The 19812-nt window shown below is 37.0% G+C and overlaps 2 protein-coding genes across 5 annotated transcripts in view; both read right to left on the reverse strand.

Annotated features, from left to right (window-relative positions):
* Positions 1-19308, reverse strand: part of LOC131426489 (uncharacterized) — a 31182-nt gene extending 11874 nt beyond the window's left edge. Inside the window, exon 1 of the mRNA XM_058589264.1 lies at positions 18943-19308. The gene's annotated coding sequence lies outside the window, so the exon portion shown is untranslated. The remainder of the gene's footprint in view (positions 1-18942) is intronic.
* The window catches only part of LOC131426486 (uncharacterized), a 570323-nt gene that overhangs the window by 242579 nt on the left and 307932 nt on the right, over positions 1-19812 (reverse strand). For all 4 annotated transcript variants that reach the window (XM_058589253.1, XM_058589255.1, XM_058589256.1 and 1 more), the window contains one exon: positions 10300-11671. In XM_058589253.1, coding sequence (XP_058445236.1) covers positions 10300-11671 — 1372 coding nt within the window. The remainder of the gene's footprint in view (positions 1-10299; positions 11672-19812) is intronic.

Below are 19812 nucleotides of genomic sequence, written 5' to 3' on the forward strand. Positions count from 1 at the left end.
TACTAATTAAAATGATGAGGTAACTCAACTAATGAGACGACTATTGATACAATTATTCAACGAATGCAGTGTTCATGTCAAAGTTAATGAGTGCAATATTTAATAAAATGATAATTTGAGTTTTCGAATGTTCAATACTTTCTTATTTCATCGCTAAATTGTTAATCGGAAATTGATCCTGTGATTGTCATGCTACGAACATTCATCAAACAAGATTAAGTATTATCATCAGACTAGCGGTGAAGCAGCTAATGGACAACCGCTCAAAAAAGGTTTATTCCTTCCGATAATCCATTATTATTTACCATTAATTTTTTTATAGTACTCAGTCTACAATTACAAACGACAAGTCGCTTTTGGAAATTTGCGGAATCAATTTCAAGTATTCATCTTGGTCATCTCTGCTCCACCGTTCATCTCATATGTCGAAACAATTAGTTTAAGGTTCTACAAACAATCATCGGGAAACAGCCATTGTTGAAAAACGCAATGGCAGTTTTCTCCACTATTACTTGATGGACCGAAGAAAACATCGTTTATTCAGAAAAAATGTGCTAAACAAATTGATATTTCTGTTTTTGAATTTCTGCTCGAAAACAGCTAAGAAAACTACGTTTTGCAACAATGGCTGTTTTCCTGGAAAGGTGAATTGCCCCATAAGAGAGATCTACATTCTCTGTTCAATGCACTGACTCAAAGGATAAAATGGCGATCGGTGCATTCACTTAATTTTTCCGTAACAAAATCTTTTAACATGTTCACAATAATTTTGTATGACATTTCTTTTTCGGGCCGAAGTTAATGTGTTGCATACGAATTCGTCGTAATTCGTTTATTTTAGGCTAAATAATCAGTGAAATAATGGAAAGAAGCATTACCGTTTGAAAATTCTGCTGTCAGGAAAGATAAATTTAAAAAATAATTTCAAGCGAGACGAAGTTCGACGGGTCAGCTAGTTTCAGAATAAATTTGCATAATATGATTGCAAAAGAAATGTTAGGTACCATGTTTAAAAACATTATGAAAAATTCTTAGGAGGCTTCATGTTTTTGAGTGGGTTAATGATTGTCCTAATTTCATCATTATTTGTCTCAGTAATGTCATCTTGAGACAATACTTGTGTTGTAATCTTGGTATTGATTTCAATAGGATTCACAAAATTTAAAAAGCTGTCGACTTTGACCTTGTCCACCGTTTGCAATGAGTATTTGATTTTCTTCCTTTGAGAGATGAAATTGGTTTCTGAGAGTTTCTAAAAAACCTTAAAAAGGTTTAGAAGGTGGTTTGATTTGTTCAGTGAATGTTTAATGTTTAATTTATATTAAAGAAGGATTTCATAGTAGGATTCACAAGAATGCGGGTGTTGATGTCGACGAAGAATTAAACTTGGATCATCTCAGTCACTAGAGGCATAGATTGTTGTTGTTTTTCCAGAGCGACAAGAGTCTATTTTAAGAATTTTAGAAGGATTTTGTTCTGTTTCGTATCGTATCGTATATGTTGTTAAATGAAATCTGGAGGAGAACTGTTTCTGGTTCATTTTTAACCTTAGGTATACTTTTTTTTAAACTATACTAGGCTAATATAGTATTGGAATACATTAGAGATGGGCAATCCGTTCACGAACAGTTCAACGAGTTATTTCTCCTCGAAGAGTGAGTGAATTTGAGTTCTTTATTTAAGAATGATAGTTCTCTATATAGAAATGAAAGTAATCGAATTCTTCGAGGATGTTTACAAGTTAGTTGCGTTTTCGGAATGTTTGCTGGTACGAGGAATCTGGTAGAAGTTACATACATTCGTGACCTTTGATAACGCATAAAAAAATTTAAACGATGAAAAAAATCATCATTTTTGCGAATTTTTTCGTTCAACAAAATAAATTCAAATGTTTTGCATGATAAAAAGCATCATTCGAACAACATTTTGTAATTTTTTCGTGGAAAAATATTGAGAAATAAGTCGGTGTAGAGATATTTTTGAGGACGCTTCTTAAAAATCACTATCCACTGTATCTCAGCGCAGACTAGTCAGAAGTGAACAAATGACCGCAGCATAGTTAGAGAAGAAGTTTTTCTAGACCCCAACGTTTCTGTTTGATTTTTTTGAATTTTTTAAATTTTTGGTGGTTGTTCAAAGTGAAAATTACGATTTTTCACGAAAAAAACGCCAGTCTGTAGCTGTAAAACCTCCTCAAAGTAACAAACAACGAAAAGGAAAACGTTGGGGTCTGGTTTTTTATATGTAGAAAATGTGTGCAAAATTTGAAAAAAAAAATGGTTCAGTAGTTTTTGAATGACGATGGACACGGACTTTCAAAACTTGCTTTCGAGAAAAACGCGTTTAAAGTTTTTTGTATATAAAAATAAATGGCAACAATTAAATACTCCAGGGAGCCAGTAGGGTCTAACATTTTCAAAAAATCATATTTTTTCTTTTATAATTTATAATTCTAATGAAACAATTCAAGAATGTTTTGTCAAGTTTTGAAGTCAATCGAAGTAGGAATCTTGAGCCTGTGCGCCGAGCTATTGCTTCTTCGTAGCATGAGATAGCCATAGATAAAGGTCCATAACTTCCAGAGTTTCGTTCGTGAAAATTTCACAGAATCTTCTTGAAATGTTTTACTATAAGACAATATAAAGAAAATAATAAATAGTTTTTCAAAAGTGTTAGACCCTACCCGCCCCTTAAGCAAATCCTAATACTCTCGAACAAAAACGTTTTGAAAGTCTTGTGGCCCAGCGTTTCGTTGGTAATGCTATTAGTTTTTAACTAACGATATCTTCTATCTTCTATCTTCTATCTTCTATCTTCTATCTTCTATCTTCTATCTTCTATCTTCTATCTTCTATCTTCTATCTTCTATCTTCTATCTTCTATCTTCTATCTTCTATCTTCTATCTTCTATCTTCTATCTTCTATCTTCTATCTTCTATCTTCTATCTTCTATCTTCTATCTTCTATCTTCTATCTTCTATCTTCTATCTTCTATCTTCTATCTTCTATCTTCTATCTTCTATCTTCTATCTTCTATCTTCTATCTTCTATCTTCTATCTTCTATCTTCTATCTTCTATCTTCTATCTTCTATCTTCTATCTTCTATCTTCTATCTTCTATCTTCTATCTTCTATCTTCTATCTTCTATCTTCTATCTTCTATCTTCTATCTTCTATCTTCTATCTTCTATCTTCTATCTTCTATCTTCTATCTTCTATCTTCTATCTTCTATCTTCTATCTTCTATCTTCTATCTTCTATCTTCTATCTTCTATCTTCTATCTTCTATCTTCTATCTTCTATCTTCTATCTTCTATCTTCTATCTTCTATCTTCTATCTTCTATCTTCTATCTTCTATCTTCTATCTTCTATCTTCTATCTTCTATCTTCTATCTTCTATCTTCTATCTTCTATCTTCTATCTTCTATCTTCTATCTTCTATCTTCTATCTTCTATCTTCTATCTTCTATCTTCTATCTTCTATCTTCTATCTTCTATCTTCTATCTTCTATCTTCTATCTTCTATCTTCTATCTTCTATCTTCTATCTTCTATCTTCTATCTTCTATCTTCTATCTTCTATCTTCTATCTTCTATCTTCTATCTTCTATCTTCTATCTTCTATCTTCTATCTTCTATCTTCTATCTTCTATCTTCTATCTTCTATCTTCTATCTTCTATCTTCTATCTTCTATCTTCTATCTTCTATCTTCTATCTTCTATCTTCTATCTTCTATCTTCTATCTTCTATCTTCTATCTTCTATCTTCTATCTTCTATCTTCTATCTTCTATCTTCTATCTTCTATCTTCTATCTTCTATCTTCTATCTTCTATCTTCTATCTTCTATCTTCTATCTTCTATCTTCTATCTTCTATCTTCTATCTTCTATCTTCTATCTTCTATCTTCTATCTTCTATCTTCTATCTTCTATCTTCTATCTTCTATCTTCTATCTTCTATCTTCTATCTTCTATCTTCTATCTTCTATCTTCTATCTTCTATCTTCTATCTTCTATCTTCTATCTTCTATCTTCTATCTTCTATCTTCTATCTTCTATCTTCTATCTTCTATCTTCTATCTTCTATCTTCTATCTTCTATCTTCTATCTTCTATCTTCTATCTTCTATCTTCTATCTTCTATCTTCTATCTTCTATCTTCTATCTTCTATCTTCTATCTTCTATCTTCTATCTTCTATCTTCTATCTTCTATCTTCTATCTTCTATCTTCTATCTTCTATCTTCTATCTTCTATCTTCTATCTTCTATCTTCTATCTTCTATCTTCTATCTTCTATCTTCTATCTTCTATCTTCTATCTTCTATCTTCTATCTTCTATCTTCTATCTTCTATCTTCTATCTTCTATCTTCTATCTTCTATCTTCTATCTTCTATCTTCTATCTTCTATCTTCTATCTTCTATCTTCTATCTTCTATCTTCTATCTTCTATCTTCTATCTTCTATCTTCTATCTTCTATCTTCTATCTTCTATCTTCTATCTTCTATCTTCTATCTTCTATCTTCTATCTTCTATCTTCTATCTTCTATCTTCTATCTTCTATCTTCTATCTTCTATCTTCTATCTTCTATCTTCTATCTTCTATCTTCTATCTTCTATCTTCTATCTTCTATCTTCTATCTTCTATCTTCTATCTTCTATCTTCTATCTTCTATCTTCTATCTTCTATCTTCTATCTTCTATCTTCTATCTTCTATCTTCTATCTTCTATCTTCTATCTTCTATCTTCTATCTTCTATCTTCTATCTTCTATCTTCTATCTTCTATCTTCTATCTTCTATCTTCTATCTTCTATCTTCTATCTTCTATCTTCTATCTTCTATCTTCTATCTTCTATCTTCTATCTTCTATCTTCTATCTTCTATCTTCTATCTTCTATCTTCTATCTTCTATCTTCTATCTTCTATCTTCTATATTCTATCTTCTATCTTCTATCTTCTATCTTCTATCTTCTATCTTCTATCTTCTATCTTCTATCTTCTATCTTCTATCTTCTATCTTCTATCTTCTATCTTCTATCTTCTATCTTCTATCTTCTATCTTCTATCTTCTATCTTCTATCTTCTATCTTCTATCTTCTATCTTCTATCTTCTATCTTCTATCTTCTATCTTCTATCTTCTATCTTCTATCTTCTATCTTCTATCTTCTATCTTCTATCTTTTATCTTCTATCTTCTATCTTCTATCTTCTATCTTCTATCTTCTATCTTCTATCTTCTATCTTCTATCTTCTATCTTCTATCTTCTATCTTCTATCTTCTATCTTCTATCTTCTATCTTCTATCTTCTATCTTCTATCTTCTATCTTCTATCTTCTATCTTCTATCTTCTATCTTCTATCTTCTATCTTCTATCTTCTATCTTCTATCTTCTATCTTCTATCTTCTATCTTCTATCTTCTATCTTCTATCTTCTATCTTCTATCTTCTATCTTCTATCTTCTATCTTCTATCTTTTATCTTCTATCTTCTATCTTCTATCTTCTATCTTCTATCTTCTATCTTCTATCTTCTATCTTCTATCTTCTATCTTCTATCTTCTATCTTCTATCTTCTATCTTCTATCTTCTATCTTCTATCTTCTATCTTCTATCTTCTATCTTCTATCTTCTATCTTCTATCTTCTATCTTCTATCTTCTATCTTCTATCTTCTATCTTCTATCTTCTATCTTCTATCTTCTATCTTCTATCTTCTATCTTCTATCTTCTATCTTCTATCTTCTATCTTCTATCTTCTATCTTCTATCTTCTATCTTCTATCTTCTATCTTCTATCTTCTATCTTCTATCTTCTATCTTCTATCTTCTATCTTCTATCTTCTATCTTCTATCTTCTATCTTCTATCTTCTATCTTCTATCTTCTATCTTCTATCTTCTATCTTCTATCTTCTATCTTCTATCTTCTATCTTCTATCTTCTATTTTCTGTCTTCTATCTTCTATCTTCTATATATAAAAATGCAGAGATCATTCTTTGTAATCGCATCACTTAAGAACGGATGGACGGATCTACATGATTCTTTTTTTGTTTGATCAGTTTTTACCCCCACCGGGTTCGTACATCAAAAAAATTAGGAAAACTTGTCGAAAAAGTAGGAAAAATCCATAAAGTTGGAATACTAGATCAGTGGAAACATTTATTTGGCGCACAACGAGTTGTTTTGTGTGGAGATCTCACATGCATACTTGATAAACGTTATTCTTCATTTCGAACCACGTGCTTATTTAGGTATCAAAATTATTGCTTACTAAAGAATGTGTGTAATGGAGTCAGATTAATAATATTGGTCATTGTGAATCAATGAAAAGTTTGTGCTGCAAAAGCGCTAAGGTCAAACTAAAAGATTTCCCTTACATTTTGCTTTCGAATGATTTAGATTACAGGAAGCGCACATAATAAGTGGCAATTAGATATCAATATTCAAGATGGATTGAGACTATTTCTCTACATTGTATACGACATCGTCAATCTGGTAGATGATGCTACAAGAACTGCCTGCTGCCTCTCAATGCATGAACCGTGAAAAATTATTCTACATTTTTTTGCTCCACCTCAGTATAGTCAGTATTTCACGGCCCTTACCAAAATAGATATAGTTTTGCAACAATCGGCGCTGTGGGGAATTTCCCAAGAAATAATCGTAATTTGACAATTATCCCAGAAAATCGAACCGGTTGTTTGGCACGCATCGAGTTGTTTTGTGTGGAGGTTTCACATGCATACTTGGTCCACGTGATTCTTTATGTTGAGCCACGTGCTTAATTGGGTATCAAAGTTATTGCTTACCAAATGACTTAATGACGGAATGTTCAGTCATATGTTCTAGAAAACCGCTGTAGACAGGCGAAAAAATTGTTGATATCATTTGATGAATTGTGTTCAATGGAGTCAGATGAATAGTAACATATTGGTCATCGCGAGCGCGAGTTTAACGAATCAGAATATTTTGGATAAATTAATGAAAAGATTGTGCTGTAGAAGCGCTAAGCTCAAAGATTTCTTTGATTTAGATTACACTAAGCGAACATCATAAGTGGCCATTAGATCAATGTTCAAGATGATTACCATTATAGAACGAGAATGTCATTTTATATTTCATATTCTGTGAAGAATTTTCAAATTGGTAAGATGAATATCAAATTGAAACCTAAGCATCGTCTCCCCAAGCAACCAAAAGTTCCACAGTACCTGAAGAATATCCACTTTATTAGAGCTCTAAAGTACGCGTGGCACTTAACAGAAGTATTTCACCATTTCACATTAATCGTTGGTTATACAGGGTGATTTTTTAAGAGCTTGAGAACTTTTTTAAACAATAAAACGCATAAAATTTGCAAAATCTCATCGGTTCTTTATTTTAAACGTTCGATTGGTACATGACATTTACTTTTTGAAGATAATTTCATTTAAATGTTGACCGCGGCTGCGTCTTAGGTGGTCCATTCGGAAAATCCGCTTTTTTATCGACAAATTTTGTTCAGCGATGAGGCTCATTTCTGGTTGAATGGCTACGTAAATAAGCAAAATTGCCGCATTTGGAGTGAAGAGCAACCAGAAGCCGTTCAAGAACTGCCCATGCATCCCGAAAAATGCACTGTTTGGTGTGGTTTGTACGCTGGTGGAATCATTGGACCGTATTTTTTCAAAGATGCTGTTGGACGCAACGTTACAGTGAATGGCGATCGCTATCGTTCGATGCTAACAAACTTTTTGTTGCCAAAAATGGAAGAACTGAACTTGGTTGACATGTGGTTTCAACAAGATGGCGCTACATGCCACACAGCTCGCGATTCTATGGCCATTTTGAGGGAAAACTTCGGAGAACAATTCATCTCAAGAAATGGACCGGTAAGTTGGCCACCAAGATCATGCGATTTGACGCCTTTAGACTATTTTTTGTGGGGCTACGTCAAGTCTAAAGTCTACAGAAATAAGCCAGTAACTATTCCAGCTTTGGAAGACAACATTTCCGAAGAAATTCGGGCTATTCCGGCCGAAATGCTCGAAAAAGTTGCCCAAAATTGGACTTTCCGAATGGACCAACTAAGACGCAGCCGCGGTCAACATTTAAATGAAATTATCTTCAAAAAGTAAATGTCATGTACCAATCTAACGTTTAAAATAAAGAACCGATGAGATTTTGCAAATTTTATGCGTTTTATTGTTTAAAAAAGTTCTCAAGCTCTTAAAAAAATCACCCTTTATTTCTTTTTTGGGCTCAAGCGAATGTGTGTCGAATTCCGTTCATTGTAGGCTAAACAAAATAATAATGGAGAGAAACTTTAACTACTTAGTCGTTTGACAATTCTGCTATCCGAAAACATAAATTCAAACAAATAATTTTTGAGCGAGACGAAGTTCGACGGGTCAGCTAGTTTTTACATAAAAATCGACCTTGAGAAGCGCAGTAGCCACATCAGCAACATTTAAAATTTGAGTTCGGTGAGAATTGTTCTTTCACAGTCTTGGCAATGCCTACTGTGGTGATTTATTTTCTTTTCTTTGCATAACGCTCTAGTTTACTGCAACTTTAACAGTGTCAAAATTGTGTTACGTTATTACGGGATCATATTGCAAAAATGTGTTTTCGTTATATAAAATTTCATCCTGGGAGACTTTCGAAATAATAAGCGTTATGTTATGCAGTTCTTATTCTACTGAAAAAAAATAAGTTGGTCTGTTTGAATCTTACGTATCTTACTTAGCAAAGCATTTAGGTCACACACTACGCCCAGAATTTTCTCTTTTTAATTACTGGATTCTTTAGCCTGTGTCATAAAATCAGTTGGAACGGAATTCCTTCTTAGTCTTCTTGATAAATGTTTGGTGTTTTAAGAACTATTCATGAGAGTTTTCTGTATTACATAAATGGGTCAGAAAAAATGGTAGGGAAGTAGGGCTTGTAAGGTTTAGGAAAATCTTTTTTTTTTACATTTTCTTGCAGTTTAACATGGACTTGGACATGGTCTCGCATCGGGTCGGATCGGGTGTATGATGGTTCTGTGTGTGTGTGCCTAAATTTCCCAATTGAAGTTTTGAGAAAAAAAATCTAAGCGCGTTTTTTCTGAAAACCAATTTTTCTAAGTTCGTGAACACGATCCTGCAAAATCTACTGAACCGATTCTTCTGAAACTTGGAACATACTTTCTTGGTATAAAATCCTCATCATATGTTCATTTTGCAGAATCAAGTTTTGGTGACACTACAAGCTTTTAGATCGAAGATGGAATCGGGAAGAGATCTCGTGCGAAAAGTAATTGTGTGCGGTTGCAATGAAAATTCGGATCTGTCAGAAAGAAAACTTGCAAAAAAGCTTGATTATCCTGCAAACACTGTCCATAACACTCCTAAATCTTTCGATTTACGTTTGACAACAGACAGGTAGGCGGAGAGCGGAACAAAAACGGATCTCAGGAACCACCAGAAGGATGAGAAGATGTAGCAAATATTACAGAAGAAATAAGATTTTTCAGTACGTATTGTATCTAAAAAAGTGAAAATCTCCAACTTTCGTGCATACTTCCAAGCACGGGCAAGGTATATGAAAACTACCGAACCGTAATGATAAACAGAATCTGACGGCTAAAACCCGGACTCGCAAGTTGTTCTCCTGCATGATAATGGACGATGAAACTTATGTGCTAGAGCACTTTAAGCAGCTTCCGGGAATGTCTTTTTATACTGCCATGCAAAGAAACGACGTAGAGGAATATTTCGACGAAGACGAAGAAAAAGGTCGTTTCCCAAAAAAAAATGATTTGGCAGGCAATATGCAGCTGTGATCAAAGCAAGCCAAAGCTTCATCACTACCGTAACGATGAACAAAGAAGAATGCCGTGAAAAATACCTACAAAAAGCACGAATGTTACCGATTCCTACGCAGTCATGAGGTTCTCTTGCTACTCTAGCTTGACTTGGCATCTTGTCACTGCTCCAAAGATGTTTTGAAATTTGATGTTTTTTGAGAGAACTCTCTCAATATAAACAACAAGCTACAACTATAGAAAAAAAATCGAAAATTTTGGACAGAAGCGGATAGGTAAATTAAAGTCAAGAGAGTTGATTCGAACATTGAGGCTGGAGTTTGAGTGGAACATTGTAGCTATAGAATGTTGCATTTGCTACTAACATTCCTAGGTTGAGGATGTGAAGGATCTGCCATCTCTCCGGTTGGCGGGGGAATCATGTATTAGTTGTTTTTGTAAAACAAAAACCATAAAATTTTACACCGAACCGCATACAAACAGCAAGAGCACAATCGATTTTTTTGCTACTCACCGTTTGTTTCCTGCTGCTGCTGCTTCCGATTGGTCGTCTGGTACGGCTTCGTGCTGCCCGTAGCATCATCTATCGCATCGTGCCGTCGAAGTTTTGCTCGTCCCCGTCGCTTCAACGACCCGAATCGGGTCTCGGCTTGTACTGATATACTGTTTTGTTTTTCCTGTTCCTCGGACGAGGATGAAAAGTACCCCGGTGATGTCGTTATCGTTCGTGGAGAGCTGCGATGTCGACTTTTTCCGTCATACCCACTGGGATCACTGCCGGCACTGGCACTTCTACGTGAGCGTCGTCTTCGCTGCTGGGTCGTCGTTCCGGGTTGATCAGACTTACGTCGGTACTGCGCCGGTCGCTCCTCGCTGACATCCGGGAGCGTGTGTGACAGCATGACCTTCGAAATCATCGCATCGATTTCGTTGATGGTATTGTCGTAACTGGACTCCGGAAAGTCCGTCATGACGATACGTTTTTCAATGGGTGATTCGTGGCGCTTCTCGTCCTCCAGCTGCTGCTGCTGCTGTTTTCGACGGCGTAAACTTCGCTGAGTGTGGAAACTTTCCTCGCGAACCATCAAAGTGCCGGCGTTGCTGCGAACCAGTTTGTAGATTTTGGATTTGTTTTCCGCTTTCTTGGGCTCTTCCACGATACTGATCTCTGGAATAGTTGGTGGTGCCGGCGATGGAACGATGGGAACCGGAACCGGTTCCTCTTCGGTCGAACTCTTGTATAGCTCACTGATTCTACCGAGAATTGAACTGGAACGGGTGGACATCGATTTGAGCACTTTCTTCTTCGGGGCATTCGGATCCGCCGATACGCCGATTCTGCGCACTTCACTGGCTGATTTACTCTTCTGGATGGGACAAATTTTACCGGCACCCCCATCATCATCATCCTCCTCGGCACGAAACTGAAGGAAACTGGTCGGCACCTTGTAACCCAGGCCTTTGTTTTGCAACTGCTCGAATACATCACTCAAATGCTCACTGGAGGTAACGATTTTCTCCCGAATCGATGAAGTTTGCGATCGCCGGTAGCGGTTTCTGCGATCCTGTGAACTTCTCGATTGCTCGGAAAGCTCATCCGCCGTCTTCTCACTGTTCACCACACGATCCGGTTTATCGAGTTCCGCCATCAGCTGCCCGGTCCGGCTATCGAACAGCTGTATCTTCGGGAAGCTGATGGCAGGCGATGAACTCGATGTCGTCAGTTCCCATTTCCAGGATTTGGGCCTTTTCAGGGACAGCCTCAGCAAATTATCCTCCCCGTTTGCCATGGAATTGTTGTAGTTGGAATCACTTCTGTCCGGCACAAGTCTTCCTTCTCCATTGCCGACGAACGCCGACGACATTCGGGCCGATTCTGACTGGACCTGCAAATTCGAAAAAAAAAGAAACAACCCATCAGTCCGGTGCGACCTGCCGAACGACACTGAACCTGACCATCGCTGACCTCGCCCGTATATTTTAACACCGGTCCAACACCCCAAAAATAAGCTGTTATTGTCGTCATCGCGTCGACACGTAGCCAAAAGTTCACGGCTCGAAAGTGTTAGAGCCGAAGCGCTTCATTTTTCACTGTCATCATTGGTCGTGATGTTTTTTTCCTATTTTTCTGATAATCGTTAGGCCAGTGACAGTTTGTCTGAGAAAGCAGTTTTTCATTACCCCTCTCCCAAAACGTCTTAGCTGCTAAAATTCCCCCCTGTGTGGTTGTACAAACAAATAAGTTTTACTTTCGAGTGCTCAAATTGAGTCTAAATCGAGATAAAATCACATCAGAACAAAGTCGCCGACATCGACTGGGACTCGAAACGATACACATTTTCCTAGCTGTGACCTTGTCGGTTGATTGAGGAAGTCGCGCACTCCACATGACGTTTCCACTCTGGCGCTTCCAGTATTTTAAGTCAACTGTCGAAGTAAAAAAAAATTCGATTTGTTCTAGAATAGGGTAATTTCATTCATTATTTCATTCACTCATTCAGACTCACCGACGAAGAACGATACACCGCTATCAAACGAAGGAGATATATTTCATCTTTTGTTTTTTTTTTTATCTAATTTTAGTTTATTTTCAGAACAAAACGATCATCCGCACGCCATTCATACCTCCGCAGCAGCAGCAGGTTTTTTTGGGTTGTTATTTTTAGGTTAGATTTTTTCTACTGTTTTGCTGTTGTGCAGACGACGACGGCTTACTTGGATCGACGCCAGCAGTAGGCAGATGATGCCGATGGTGCGAAGATTCAACAACAAATCGACCGATCCGACAGGTACAAAACCCTCCGGACACCTACCTACGCAGCCCCGGATCGATGCAACACGGTAGCAATCGAAAAACCGAAAGCGGCGGCTATTTTCGGCGGGTGTGAAAGTTGTTGTTGTTGTTGATATTGCAGACACGTAAAGTGTAACTTTCTTACGGGGTTCCCTGGCTGTCCGAAACAAGGTGAAACTTTGTTTAAATTCGTTTCATCGAGAAAGATGAGAGATCTCTAGATCTTGATTCAATAGGTTCAATAAAAATGACAAATAGACAAGTCTTCCATCCGTTATTATTGGAAACTACACACTAAACTTCGTTCTGGATTTTTTTTTGCATCCTTTGACGTGTTTTGAACAGCCGAACTACCGAACATTTTTACTCTACCGATGGTTCTACTGAGCACAAATAAACGTTTGTTGTCAGAGCACAGTACCTCAAGGTACCCCACTGTGATGAAACGTTATTTTTTACTGAAAAAAAATCAGCTGCCTTCAAATTGGAATAAGTACTTACAGACGACGGTATGAAATGGAAAGCAGCTGTTCCATAAGTGAGTCGAATGGTATGTGACACTTGTTTCTTCGGGTCTGTTGCGTAGTATTTCTATTTGAGAAGCCAAAATAACCTATGTATTGTCTAAAGAGTGTACGCAATCAAATTGCACCACAAGAAAATGCTCGGCAAATTTCACCCATGCAACCATCTCATCATCTCCAAACTTTCAGTGAACCAAATCAAAGACATAATTTAATTGTTTCTATGTTCGTTTCATTTAATTTTCAATACCATAACTACTCATAAGGTTTTGAACAAGCGTTTTGGGGAATTCATTAGCCTTGTACCAATCTAAAACATATTGCTAGTAATGGTACGAGGCCAAATCCGACCAGAAAAACGTACGACCTTAGAAATGAACGAAAACGGATTTAGACTGTTTCCGGGTGTCACAAATGGAGTGCTCCGCTTTCCACATGAGTAAATTGCTGGCCAAATCATGTATTTTTTGGCAAACTTTAACATCTTCGCTCAGACTTGTTTAGGTTCTTCCTGATAGCGTGAATAACCGCTTGTGATCTTTTTCAGCACACGGAGATCCATTTTTGGTTACTTTTTTTTCCATTCCGATCAACATTTGAACGTTCGTTGTACCAATTCAAAACACGAGAATGATGGGCACTATCTTTTGAAAATTATATCATTTCGACTCAGTGCTGATAAAAGTTTCTGAATGTTTTCAACAAAATTATGTGCAAAGTAATTTCAAACAAATTTGCAAAATGTATCATGAGTAAAATTCATGATATGAGGCATTTTTCTACGTGGATCTCTTAAGGTGAAATGTAGCGGAATGCGAAAATCGCGTTTTTGATCAATTATTCAAAAACTAGACCGATTTTCAAAAAACCAAAAACACTTAAGTTTTCGAAATCGAATTTAGCATAACTAAGTATTCTTAGAATTTTGAAATTTTGCTTTGCCGACCTGTAATTGGTTTTTGAAATGTATTCCGTTCCACGGGGATGATTTTAGAACTGAAAAGTAGTGTTCGTAGCAGAGTTTCACAAAGAATCTGAAAATGCAACTCAAAATTATAAAATATTAACTAAAACAACCGAAACTTGAAAAAGTTTACATAAACTTTTCCGCATTTTTTTATTGCTTGCGCGCTGCTGTTTCGTATTGAGGTGGTGTGAGAAATGCACGGTGGGCACGGTGGCATTATATCGTGAGCAAAAATTACATATAAAATAATGACGCGAATTTATGCAGCATTGGGTTTTTTGTTGAAATAAAAACTAGTTGAATACAATAAAATGGGTATTGTAAGATATCGTTTATTTTATAAGTAACTGTCATTTATAATGCTAATAATGTGCAATTCTGTTGAATTCAATGCATTGCAAGGTCTTGGTATTACATTTATTGTTGAATATGACCATTTGTTTCAACAGACTTCGCAGACAAGGAGTGGTGGAACAGTAATGGGAGAATACTGAATCTACACCAGGAAAATGTCTGGGTGTGGAAGTCTTAGAATTACATTCCTTTTGAGAAATTTGGCCTTTCTGATTTAACAGAATTCGCAGCCGACTCATAGCATAGCTTCGATTACATGGCTAGTGCTACGATCCTATTGACACAACATAAATAATACTTTCTACTTATTCGAAGATGATAATGAAAGTCAATTAGAATGGAATATATTGGCATTGAATGTATTCGATAAGTAAATTCGACCGCGCTCTACCATGCATGTCAAGTAAATACTTTTACGTAAATTCTATCTCATCGGCGGGAAGGGCCTGGTGAACGACTGACAAAGATATCAAAAATACTTGAATGTTCTCTTGTCTTCAATCGTTCTTTTGAAGGAGAATCCATGCTTGCTACTAAACTCAGGCATATACATGGTTAGCTGACCAACTATATACATATACATTTAACCTCATGTTAATCATTCATAATTACTCATGATATATAGCTCTAGTGTAAGAGTAATCACTAACAATGATGATTGAATCAGCATATATTCAAAGTGTGAAGAATTCTAAAATCCATTACGTCCCGTCTTTTTTACAAGCCAATCATTGAAAAAAGTTATTGTTTCTATGTGGCCGTTTTTCTTGGTACGCTTTGTGCGACGGTTCGTTCAACTGAAGCGGATAAAATTTTGCGCGCATTTTATGACGCTACATTTCACCTTAAAACCAGATTTTTACCCCTTAACAATCAAGGGAAATATGTTTCCCTTCTAAAAAATTCGTTATAGATTCTTCAATTACTATTAAATCGATGTTGTTTTTACTGAATGTTAAAGCAAACCTATTTTCAAGGCGACAAATGTGTTCCTGAACGAATAAGTAAAAAGAGCTATCAATCTTTATTGCACTAAAAAAGTTTGTGCAAAATGACGTTTAAAAAATAGAACACATCTTCATAAATGTGTTATGTGCAACGTCCACAAGTACATGAAATCCTTTCGTAGAATGCCATAACTGACTATTTATTTAACCATTCTTTCGTTGTTATCTAGCGAATTAAGGGTGAGTAGTGGTTCGCTATTCACGCTTCCGTCCATTGGTTCGTCATCACTGTTATTGTCGGAACAATCGTTACTTATTTCACAGGTGTTGGGTAAGTTGTTAACTGCAGCTGGTGTACTTGTTCTATAGGGGATACGTTGGATGGTCACAGGTGTACTGGGGTTGCTTGGGGTTGGTGTGAAGGAAGCACCGTTGTCCTTTGGTGTGGTTGTCTCCTTGTCCAGTTTACCACATGGCTTACCGTAGTGAACAGCTTTTTGGCAATATTGACATGTGGCCATCTGATTGTCATAGGTAACAAGTGATTTGCACGGGATTCTTGTATCCTGACCGAAAGTCACATAAGAAGGTACAGACCTCTTCAAGCGCATGCGTAACAAACGTACGCCATTTAGAATACCGGGGAAAAAATTCTTCCACTTTTCTTTTTCGATAGAGAGAATCTCTCCGTATTGGGACATAGTTGCGCGAATATAAGGATCGATGACGCTTGAGGGAAGATCATGCACACGCACTTCTATAGTACTATTTTTCATATATACTGGAATGTTGTACATAATGTTTTCGTGCTTCAAATAGTGCACATTGTTATTATCTTTGTTATTGAATTGCATCCAACTCGTTATAAAACTAGATGTAAACAACATTGTTTGGCTTATTGCATTGAAGTAAATGCACACGTTTAATGTCAAGATGCATTCGCTCCTTAAGTAAACCTTCAAGTTCTCTTATCGATGGTCGAGTTTTGCACTGCCTGAAGTCAACAATAATTGTATTCTTCCGTCCCGAACGTAAGCGGTTTTGTTTTATCGACTGACTTGGATGAGATGTGAAAGCGAACTGAAATCAAACCTTGACTTTCGTTCCAGAATTCAGAAGTTCTGAATTGGAAATCGGAATTTAAATTAAGGCACTGAATTCAGTTCCAAGCTCTAGTCAAGAAACCAGTACCGAAAATCTAGAATCCAGAATCTAGAATTAGGATTCAGTTCTAGATTCTTAGTTTTAACTTTTGAATCTGTATTCTGGAAATAAATTCTGAAACTGAAACCTGAAACTTAATTCAGTTCAGTTTCAAAATTCAATTCTGGAATTCAGTTTCAGAATCCAATCCAAATGAGGCTTCAAACCACGCAATAAGTCTCATTTTGCTACTGCTGGTTGAAGGCGACTCCTCACCACGACCTCTGTTATGGTTACTGTTGGTGGGAGATTCTCACCACGACATCCTGTCCCGTCTAACACATTAGAAAAATGATCATTTTTCGAATATAGTTTATATCTTACAGTCGTCCAGTTGAACATCGGAACTAAGACTGCTTTAAAACCGTAGTCTAAGTGTGAAAAAGACAAGTAAGCACAATGAGTTTTCCTCGTTGTTTTCAAAAGTCTAAGAAACTAAATTTTAAGTTATTTCTGGTTATCTCACACTGTTAAAAATTTTGGCATAAAGACTGTCCCAGAAAGTATGGACGCAACCAAAAACCGCTGCCATTTCGCAATGGTTCAGAATCTGTCAATTTTTATGGCTGCTTCCTGTTGTTTACACTCTTCTCTAACCACTTGTGCAGTTGTTTATTCGTTTTCATTAGTTTGTTTCGAAATGCGAGGATTTTCAGCAGATCAACGTCGAAAAATTGTGTACAAATGGTGCACAGAACGCGAACTGTCTCTGAGAAAGATAGCAAAAATGAAAGGAGTAAGTGGAAAAGCCGTGCGAAATGCAACCAGGAAGTTCGGTGAGGATAACACCTTTGAGGGTAAACCGAAAACGGGTCGAAAAAAAGGGCCTGCTAACCTTCAGTTGGATAAATGTATACTGAAGGTGTCCGAGCAAAAGAAGGAGGTTTCAGTTCGGGATGTGGCCAAAAAAGTGATCACTTCGAAGTCAAATGTTCCTCGTGCTAAAGAACGTTTGAATCTTCGAACCTATAAGAAGCAGAAACAACCAAAACGTAGTCCGAAACAAGAAGCATCGATCAGGCCGAGGGTTCGAAAGCTGTACAATACGATTCTTGCTGGAAATTTGAACTGCATAATCATGGACGACGAAACCTACGTGGAACTCGATTACAAATCCTTGCCGGGACCATGATATTATACGCTGCGAGAAGGGCAAGTGTTAAACCAGTCCGAGACATCGATTGAAGTCGAAAAATTTGGTAAGAAAACTATGGTCTAGCAAGCAATTTGTAGCTCCGGTAAGATTTCGAAACCCTTCATCACCACTGCTTCAATGAACAGCGAAATATACATCAAGGAATGTTTACAAAAACGACTTCTACCCATGGTTCGAAGCCACAAGGATCCTGTTGTCTTCTGGCTAGATTTTGCTTCTTGCCACTACTCGAAATCAACGGTAGAATGGTATACTACCAAAAATGTCACTTTCGTCCCAAAAAACATGAATCCACCAAATTGCCCACAACTTCGAACAATTGAGGAATTTTGGGCATTAACGGAGACACATCTTAGGAAACATGTCTCGGCAGCCGAAATCATTCAACAGTTCGAAAAGGATTGGAAAAAAGTGTCAAAACTTGTTGCCAAGAAATCTGTACGGAATTTTATGAGGAACGTTCGCAAGAAGGTTCGCCAGCTAGTCTACAATGGCTAAGTAGCAAATGTTGAGAATAATATTTTGTTGTTGTAGTCTAATATTATCAGTATATCGAATAAAATTTGAATATCTAACACTTGTGAATTATTTATAGCGAAATCAAAGTGCGTCCATACTTTCTGGAACAATCTTTAGTAGAGAATAACGGTGGCAACATCGAATAATGTAACTGTAATATAAATTCACTTAACCATGAGAAAAATATCTTATAAAGTACTGTAGAGGAAGGCACAAACAGTAGCAACTTCCGATTTTTGTTTTGACAATTGTAGCATTATTTCATTTCGTTCCAAGCACTCAAATGAAATTTGGTTTACATTTTCATACCAATGCATCGCGAATCAGTCACTGTTCGATTTGCATGTCATTGTCAATTGAGGAGGCGAATTTAAATTGATTTTTGGTATTATTTGATACAAATAGTTCGGTACAAATCGAGCAAATCAAATTTGAACCGTCTTGTACCTTGATAAATAAGCACACAAACAAGCACGTCTCACACGTCGTAAACATCGCAAGATCTACATCAAAGCAACCCGGTCTGGATTCGTCAGATTCCGTCGTTTTCGATGACGTTTCACTAACCCACCCAACCCAACAGTGGGTGGTTACCTCAGTTCATCAATCAAACCAGACGAGGGATGTTTTGTATCAGTGCTGTTCGATTTGAACGATTTTTTTTTGTCTCATCACAATTTTGGCTACACCAACCTGTTTTCGAATGGTCCTCCGACACTGACTCCGTAGCAGTACGATTTTGGAGTCTGAAATATTTCAATTAGATGAACTGTCCAGGATCACCGATGTGTCCGCGCGATGCGTGGCCAGTCCTCTGGTTGACCAGTTTGGCCACGGATTCCGGCGAAGCCAATTAATTGAATTCCGTTTCTGAATTGACTGTTTGATTGATGACCGAACATCAGTGGTCTGACAGTCAAATGTTTGGTGTGTGCTGTTTTCCTACCGAACGAAACGAAGGATCAACGAGGGTGAATCACGTACGCACACACGACGCACCCTTGCACCGATACCGTACGGAACGAAACCGATTCACGCGAAACGTCCGCGTCGCGGTCAATGGTGTGACTGAACCGTCGTTCCCAGTCGAGTCGGAGGAATTTGTGCGCCTGCGAAAAATTCTCACCACCTCGGCTGCTGACCGAGGACGAACCTGAGATGGATTCGGTGTGGGAGCAAATTGAGACTGATGCTGGTTCAGAATACGGTTGTCCAATAGGGAAATTTTCCACGAATGAACTGATTTTACGTGACAATTTATCACATTGTGGCATTTTTTTTCATTATTCTCAAAATAGCAGTCAGATCTAAGCAACCATCGTTGGCAACGCATAAATATCACCCTATTTGTAGGCAAACGTCGGACTGCGCAGCGCCAGCTGAAACATCTCTCTGCTGGGCACATTGACAGATGGATTATATTCCCTCATTTTCTCTCATATTTTTTGGTTGCTCAGGTCAAAAATATTCTCCCGTCGATTCAAAAAAAAAAAAACGCCTCTCGCGCACCATTCGGGACGGAAAATTTGTTACCAACTGCTGAAGGCCAAGTGTAACGATGTT

Source organism: Malaya genurostris, chromosome 1 (assembly GCF_030247185.1).
Source record: "Malaya genurostris strain Urasoe2022 chromosome 1, Malgen_1.1, whole genome shotgun sequence".
In the NCBI taxonomy this organism is placed as follows: Eukaryota; Metazoa; Arthropoda; class Insecta; order Diptera; family Culicidae; genus Malaya; species Malaya genurostris.